This window comes from Cibotium barometz, chromosome 22 (assembly GCF_041138505.1).
Source record: "Cibotium barometz isolate CiBa-2024 chromosome 22, ASM4113850v1, whole genome shotgun sequence".
Lineage (NCBI taxonomy): Eukaryota > Viridiplantae > Streptophyta > Polypodiopsida > Cyatheales > Cibotiaceae > Cibotium > Cibotium barometz.
In genome coordinates, this window is record NC_141067.1 from 55330020 (window position 1) to 55338944 (window position 8925).

An 8925-nucleotide genomic window follows, 5' to 3' on the forward strand; every position below is an offset into this window, starting at 1 on the left:
TAATTCACGCCTTAAAGATTTGGAAGAATTACCTTCTTGGGGCTGAATTTGTAGCCAACACAGATCATCAAAGCTTGAGATACTTTCTATCTCAAACCAAGCTTTCAGAGAAGCAGATGAGAATGGCAAACTTTCTTTCCATGTTTCATTTTCAGATTGTGCATACCCCAGGAAAGAAAAATGTGGTGGCCGATGCACTATCTAGGAGGCCTTATGTTGCTGCAGTCTCAGTGGCCTCTCATGGAGACTTATCTGCTATGAGAGATTTGTATCATTTGGATGCTGATTTTTGCCATATATGGACTGATTTGATGGCTGGTCATTCACATGCCTCTTATGTTATCAACGAGGGTTATCTCATGAAGGATAATTGCCTATGTGTGGTAAAGGATTTGCGTCCAAAGGTTATGGATGAATGTCACGCTCCACCTTATGTTGGTCATAGAGGTATTATGCCTACTACACGCATGATTCAGAGGTATTTCTTTTGGCCGAGCATGCGTAAAGACATTGAGGCTTATGTAGGTGCATGTATTACTTGCCAAAAGGTGAAATTTGACAGGCAAAGCCTCCAGGTTTGCTTCAGCCATTGCCTATTCCCTCGCAACCTTGGGAAAGTATCACGATGGATTTTATTATGGATTTGCCTAGATCCCAGCATGGGAATGATGCTATTTGGACTATTGTGGACAGGTTTTGCAAGCAAGCTCATTTCTTGCCCGTCAAGAAAACCATTAAAGCTGATCATATGGTAAAGCTTTTTCTTGCTAATATTTTCAAGCATCATGGTATGCCTAAATCCATTGCTGGGGATAGAGATCCCAAGACTACAAGCCTATTTTGGAGGGCTTTGTTTGATAATATGGATACTAAACTTGAGTTTTCATCAGCTTATCATCCCCAAACGGATGGCCAAAGTGAAGCTGCAAATTCGGCCGTGTTGGATTTATTGAAGTGTTATGTGGCAGATCAAAAGAATGCATGGGAGAAGTATCTTCCACTTGTTGAGTTTGCCTACAACAATACGATCCATGCTTCCACAGGAAAGGCTCCGTTTGAGATTATTTATGGCAGAGTGGTCTTGCCACCCATCCTTTGTACAAAGGATGAGATTTTTGCAGCTGATGAATATGTTCGTGACTTAGATGTTGCCTTTGGTCAGGTACGGACAGCCATTGCAAGATCTCAGGATAAGCATAAAATGGCTGCCGACAAGCATAGAAGTGACATGGAAGTCAAAGAAGGTGATTGGGTATTGCTAAAATTTGAGAAGGCTAGACTTCGGAAGAGGCCAGGACGAGAAGGATCATAGCCTAAGCTTTCTCCTCGCTATTATGGACCCTTCAAGGTGATTCAGAAGATCAATGAAGTGTCCTACAGGCTTGCTCTATCTAGTCATTGGAGATTCACAATGCTTTTCATGTGAGTCTATTTCGGAAATATGTGGGGCCAGATCCTAATGAGCTGCCAGAGATTGAAGAGCTTGAGGAAATCCTCCAGCCAGAACAGATTGTTTTTCACAAGGAGAGAAAGCTACCTACAGGAAAGCTTTCCAGGAGATACCTTGTGAAGTTTAAGAATTATTTGCCTATTGATGCCAAGTGGGTAAATGAAGACTATTTTGTTGATTATCCACAGTTGTTGCAGGCATATCTTGAGGCTTTTCAGTTGAGGTTAACTCTTTAGAAGCCCGGGGGGATGTCACCAATTGGCCGACCATTTGGTCCATCTCCAGTTTTTGCGTCTCGTTCACTTGAGGCCAGGCCGGTGTCTCGTGTGAAGAGGCCAATATTTTGCTGACATGGACGGGAGCCAGACTGGTGCCACCCCTGTGTTAGCAGGATGGTGTCGTATGGACGGGAGCCAGACCAGTGCCACCCGTGTATGACCTGGACTGTGTTCGACCCATGGGATTGTCACGCCATGGAAGAGCCAGTATTCGTGTCGTGTTTTGCCTATGGGACTGTCACACCATAGGGAGACTCGTGCCTGGAACTGTCTTACCTATGGGACTGTTACTCCATAGGAAGACCAGGTTTTTATGTTTTTTATGTCGTGCCAGTTTTGTGCCGACAGATATTTTGTACTTGTTCCATGAACGGGAGATATGTCCATGTTACTATTTGCACATGCACTCATGTTTTGCATGTTTGAAACTTTTTTCGCATGACATGTATTTGTGTGTTTGCCTGCTTGACGTGTTACTTACTGAGCGGGGACGCCTGCCAGTGAGTCGTGAAGTCTCCTCTGTATTCTAACGAGTTTTGGTGCATGTGAACAGGTGGTAAGTATGTCGCACATGTTGTTTTTATTATTTTATTTCTAACCTTTAGTTTTATAAGGTTAAGTGTTCACATTCACTTAAATGTGGGCACCCACTTAGGGGCCAAGGTGGGGAGCCCCACTTAAGTGAGTGTGGGGGTGGGCATGGTCACCTACCCACACTCCTCACCCACATGCAAGCGTAGAGAAAACTCCACTTTAAATTTTATAAAAGAAAACGTTCCCTTTCAAGCGTGGGCATGATTCGCTTCCACCTTACGTGAGATAACCGGCGACTTTCCCTCTCTCTGGCGCATGTTTTCATGAAGGCGACTGCTTCTGTTCCCTCTGCTGCTGGCTGCGCCTCCTCTTCTACAGGCGGCTAGCGCTGACTGCAGGTGGTTGCTTTCACTTCCCTACAGGTGGCTGTTTCTACTTCCTACAGGCGGCTGCTTCTACCCTCCTACAGGTGGGCTGCGCCTGTGTACAGCAGCCAGGCATCCTTCCTCACAGGCGGCTGTGTGCACCTCAGCCCCTTCAGCAGGCGGCTGTCACCTCCAAGGGCTACACTGCTGCGCTGCCTCCTCTCCTGCAGGCTGCCCTTTTTCTCTTGCAGGCAGCTGTGGGTGTACACTCTCTTCATAACAGGCTGCTCCTCCACACCATCTTCTTCCCACGCTGCAGTCGGGTATCCTCTCCCTTGCAAGTGGGTACTCCTCCTCTCACAGCAGGCGGCTGTGGACTTTTGCGGTGGTGGCACATCTTCTCCACTGGCGTTCTACAAGGGGACTTCGCATCTCCTGGGTGGCTTCATCATACCACGGGTATTGGTTCTCTATCAGCTATCCACAAGTAAGTGAATTTCAGATTTAAGTAAAGTATTTTGTGTTTAAATCTGATAAGGGATTCCCGACTCCCTACACGGCCAACACCCGTTCGCTGCCGGGTTGTCCTAGCTCTATTGGAGAACCTCGGTCCAAAGGTGCTGAGATCGGGAGAGCCAGGCGTTAGTACGAGAGCGCCTGTTTGTGCGTGGTCTCGGTACACCAGTGAGGCGCTATCCACGGAGTCCAGTGAAAGCACAGGACCGTAGAGATTGGACCACGCTAGTGGTCATTCTGCTTCGAGCATCTACATCGAATTTCGACTTCGAGCATACTTGTTTGGTACTGTTTTCATATGTACATGGACATCATCTGGTTCTTGGAACCCATGGAGCATTGTATTTATTAAATACTCCCAATAAATATATCATATATTTAGGGGGGGGGGGTCGGCCCGTTCCGGCCCCAGTGCTGGTGTCCATCTTTCCATTTCATTTCATTTTAATTTCAAGTTGTATTAAGTTGTCCATTTCAAATTTGTGGTTTTAAAGTTGTGCTATTAAGCGTGTGGGTGTCCAGCGGAGTCTTCCCACTTGACGGGATCGGTTTCACCACACTCCTTTTTCCCCAACCCTAGTGTTTGTGTTGGTAGTCCTCGTGCTCCCTAGTGAGAACCGGCGGAGTCATCTACATCTACGCACCCTGGTCATATCACTGTCGCATTTATGGGAAAGAGAGAGAGAGAAAGACAATGCTCAAAGACAGAGAGTACTGCACAACTCAATGATGATTGATTGATCTGAAGCCTCACCAAGTACAATGCTTTTATAGCCTTAGAGGCTCATCTTTGAATGGCATCACTATTTATGTCAGACAAGTATAACATCTTGATTTTATCCTAACCACTCTACAAGTGGGTTCATTAGAGTGTGGGTTCACACACACTTATCCACCCACACGCATATAACTCTGAATATCCAACAAACCCCCTTTTGGAGTGAAGGTGGATATGCCTAAGATAACCTTCATTAGCCATAGCGATTTGGGCTCCAAAATGCAACAGGTGATACAAAAGATCATAGTGTGCCAACACCTGAAACTCTCCTATCAGGCCTGATACAAGAGCATGACCACTCATGACTGTGCCTATATCCCTTCCCCAAAGCAATCTCCCTTGAACCTAAGTAGGGATATGTTGAAACAAGAAGCCTTTATAAGGAAACAAGGCTTACAAGAATGAAAAACACACACAAGGTTATTTATCAGATTTTGGGGGACATCCCTGGAGAGAACCCTTGACTCAAAACATAAAAGGAATTAGAAGAATTTTTGGAAGTTTAGAAGCTTCCGATTGATGTGCCAATGAAGATTTGCTCTTTTCCAATGGCGTTGCCAAGTGATTGACACTTTTGGGTTATCATTTTTGGCTCGGGGGCCAAGGCAGAGAACCTGTAATTGCACAAATTGGAAGCTATAGAGGGAAAACCACAAATTTGTTGATGCATTGGCTCCAATTTGATGCTGGAGGCTTAAGTTTGAAAAATCTTGAGGCCGCAGGAGCTTCAATTTGATGATTTTCATCATATTTAGAAAAAGCCTCAAATTTTCTATACTGCAAGAGCAAAGGACTGAATTTTTGCAAAATTCTCAAAAATTTGGGCTGTAATTTGATGAATTTCCCCAAATTTTGAAAGAATCTTCATTGCAGGCACTTTAATTTTGTCAAGCTTGCCTCAATTTTTGAAAACCCCTAAAATGCTATAATTGTAAGAGCATTAATCAGATGATTTTCAACCACCCCTAATTTTTGTTGACGTGGATATCTGCAAGCATAGTTAGTTGTGGTGGTAAGATGCCCCATTCCATGAAAAGCCTCTCCCAAGCAAGTGGCATCGCCTTCAAAAGTTGGCTGTCCCAATGGAGTTGATATGGGGAGCCATGGCATTGTATGAGTCTATGACAGGGAGAGTCCAAGCACTAGAAGGCATGTCATGACTCCAGATGTGATCACTAGCACCATGGGGGTGCGGCAGATGCCCACTCTCTTCGGCACTCTTCGCCCATTAACTTCATTGACAGACTTGGTGGGCCGGGCTCCACACACTATGACATGTTGGTACCCATTTTGCTTTATGTAGACCACGTAGTGCTGATCATAGATTCAGCAAACAGGCTACAGAGACACTTAATGGCATTGCAGGCCTTTTGTGAGCATTGGTACCCCACTGTTAACCTAGGCAACACCAAGAGTATGATCTTTAACACCTCTCGCTCCACGGCATCAAAACTGAGCTTTACATATGAAGGGCATGTCTCATCTTATATAATCTTGGGAGTCGCCTTTTTTGGACCCTACTTCACTATGCACCCACTAATCCGAGGGTGAAGGAACTTTGCCACAGTCATTCCCCTCAAGTGGCAAGTGTTGATGATCACACAGCATCCCCTCGCAATTTTCGGCATCCAAGAGGAATGCCCCTCACTTGTTTTTGAGATTAGCAACCATGGGCGTTTGTAAAGCACAGAGACACCCTCCGAAGAGGACTTCCGTGCCCCCAAACAGTGGGTACACATAGTCCGCTTTCACAAGCACTATTGGCACACTGTCCTTCTAGGACAAGAGTGATCCGCCGGAGTCTAGAAACCAACCACACAAGCGAGAAAAAAAAAATCTTTCTTTTTTTCTCGTTTTTTGGCTGAATCTTCACACTTGAAGAAGGCTCTCATACCAATGTAACATGCGGAAGCTCGGTGGAAGAATCGGTAACTTCAATGCTTAGAAATTCAGCAATCATTCGCGACGAAGATAACGCACAACAATGAGAGAGATGTACAGAAATAGAGAGAGAGAGAGAGAGAGAGAGAGAGAGAGAAGAGGACACATTATTGGGTCACCAGGAATGGTGTATTTGTTTTATTAGAATGATGTGAATCTGCAAATAAAGACTGGTTCTTGACCTGCACTCTTCACCTTGGCTGAGCACTCCCCTTGGATGTCTTGGTCCTTGGAACACACTAGCCCTTTGTGAATTATGAGATGAATGGACTGAATTCTCCCTTGGTTATTTATAGCACTTCTACTGCTGGTCGGTTTACTCTATAGGAGTCGGCCTCTGCTGCAGAAAACCTCACGACCAGGTCTAGGTGCAATTTAATGCAATTAAATAGTGCTTTCATACTGCTGTTGTGGCTGGCCACCTTGCACATGCTCCTGGCTGCTGTCCAAGTCTGCGCAAGCTGCTGAGCAGCCCTTGGGATCTAGCCGACTGGCTAGGCAAGGTCTCTAAGACCTGTCAGCTGCTATCCAAGTGCGGGGTGCATGTGACACGAAGGCTAGCACCAAAGAGAGCACACACACACGCGTGCGGTCATTGGTTGTGCAACTCCACCGCTTTGGGTAGAAAGAATTAATATAACCAGCTGGCTGCAACATGAAGAACAAAGACTTCAAAAGAAATCTGCATGTTTGCTAAAATGGCTGAAGGATATACCAATAGAAAGTTCAAGTTATTTCCCAAACCAAATGTTACCCTTGACTTTATGAGAGTCTACTCACAAACCTTCAAATTATCAACTCCATCGTTCATAGCATAGACTTTGTGACATCCCGTCACCAGCACTCAACTCAAAATAACACTATCCAGTCATTTTTTGTCGATATCAACGTCAAACACTCTTTCCAAGCACAGGCACAGCCCTCTTCCAAAAAATATGGTAATATTTTAACTCGCAAACAATGTGTGCAAGATGATGAATGATTCTGCTGCACTGAAAATGCAAAACCAGCTTGCTTGGTATCTGAACAGACAAACAAATGCATTGCATTGCACATTACCATGAACTCTGCATGAGACTGAGTTGCCGCAAGATCCCACAACATACAACCCGCTTCCTCCCTCTGCTCTTCGGAGACTTGAGATCCAGCTGTTGATTCCATAGGTACACATTCCGCTTCCTTTGGTGGCAAAACTTCTGGTTGCTGTTTGTTCTGGCCTCCCAAATGTGGTCCATCTTCATTTGATGATGGTTGGGGACCTTCTATGTCACCGCTGACTCTCTGTGCTGGCAAGTCTACTAAGTTTAGATTCTCGCAAATTTCAGCCTGAACCTGCACACTTTTGCCTTTGCATCCATCCATGTTCGAACTTGTGTCAATAAAACCACTGTCCTTATCTTCTGGTTGCTCAGAAAGTTTTTCTTGGGTATCTGTAATCTCATCCAAAACCACTGCTGTAACAGTCTTGTCATCCTTTCTGCTATAAGCAATGCATACCCCATCCACTCCCATATCACCCTGCAGCATGTTTGCCGATGGACACCACCCCAACTCTTTCATGTATACTGGTGGCAGAAGTTGTCGAATCAGTTGAATTATGTAGCTTGGATCGACTGTTGTTGAGAATTCGAGTGACTGCAACAATGAACAAAGAACAGTGTGAGTTGAAAGTTTGAACCAACCTGGCGAATTACACTCTGGCAAACCACCAGCCAGACACAGTTGAGGCAACAGCTATCCATCAGCTGCCCATGGTCAAGATGGGTCTCTGTACAAAAGGCAAACCAGTCGGGTGGACTATTGTTAGACTGGAATTTCTCTTGTAGTCTAATTCGAGCACAATACCTATGCCCATGGGCTAGCATATAGACAGGGAAGATCTTTTAATCTTATATCCATAACTCATGAGCAGCTAAGATGGGCCCAAAAGCATATGGACATGGACTCTTGGGGCCATATGTATCACAGCATTTGAGACGCCCCTACAAATGACAAATATGTCCATATCTCAGGCAATCCCACATCATAGGCAGTTAGGACAACAGTATATTTGTTTATAACTCATGGTATACTGTGGGGGGAGGGATGGCCAACCGACACACCTCGAGATGTGCCGATGGGCCTACATATGACAATATACAGGGCAGCCAAGACAGACGTACATGTCCATACCTCGTGTGCAGCTACGACAGCGTTACATATGTCCATACCCAATGGACAGCTAAGGCAACCCTACAAGTGTGGGCACCCCAAAACCCTACTGTGGGCAGTTTACACAGCTTTTCATGGGCAGGCTGAGGTCAACAAGTATGGTACCATGTGCCCCCAAAAGCACAGCTTTTAAGCGGCATGGAAAAGGAAGGATAACTCAAAATATGATTAAAGGTCGTACCTCGTGCTCGGGCGAGAGCGAAGGAAGTTGCTCGGCAGCTTCGCTGGCCATCCCGTCCTCTCATTCAGCAACAAAATGCAGTTTTAGAAGGACCCAAAATGGTGTACAGGCGGTGGTGCGCCTTGTTGTATCAGGAGGAAAGCTTCGAGGGGATCCTGCCCTTCGAGCAAAGCCCAATAAAAGCATATGGAAATTTCAACTAAATTAAAAGAAATCAATTTTCCATCTAATTGTGGCTGGAAAAGTGTTGCACTTTTGGACCATCGGCTGCACCGGTCGCCTAAATATCTGACCGCCACCTGCCTAAAGTCAGCTCCTCCCCGCGGTTCCTTTTGCGCTTTGGGTTGCGTCATATTAATATCTGACCGCCACCTGTCATCCAAAGGTCCAAAAGCTTGAGGGGTCCTTTTCTGTAAGAAAGAATCACCTCTCCAAGCATTTTTGCAAGGAAAAAATAAATAAACTGACTAAGTAACTTAAAAAATAGTGGCAAAAATAATGTGTAGAAGCACACAAGTGTTTGTGAAAAGCTACAAGCCCATTACTCTAACAAGCACGTTTAGCCAAGTGGCAACCCTCCTAATTTTAGGAGTATTTACTCTCACTTGCTTTTTCTTTCTCTAATATTTTTGCTCTACTATCATCAATGCATGTAAACGAGCATGGAAACC

The 8925-nt window shown here is 45.1% G+C and overlaps 1 protein-coding gene across 1 annotated transcript in view; it reads right to left on the reverse strand.

Annotated features, from left to right (window-relative positions):
• LOC147626737 (ARM repeat superfamily protein) overlaps positions 1–8468 on the reverse strand; it is a 30340-nt gene extending 21872 nt beyond the window's left edge. The window contains exons 1-2 of the mRNA XM_086816756.1: positions 8255–8468; positions 6922–7497 (exon numbers count right to left, since the gene is read on the reverse strand). Of these exons, the coding sequence (XP_086672882.1) occupies positions 6922–7497; positions 8255–8305 (627 nt within the window). The 5' untranslated portion in view covers positions 8306–8468. The remainder of the gene's footprint in view (positions 1–6921; positions 7498–8254) is intronic.
• Positions 8469–8925: the final 457 nt, after the last annotated feature.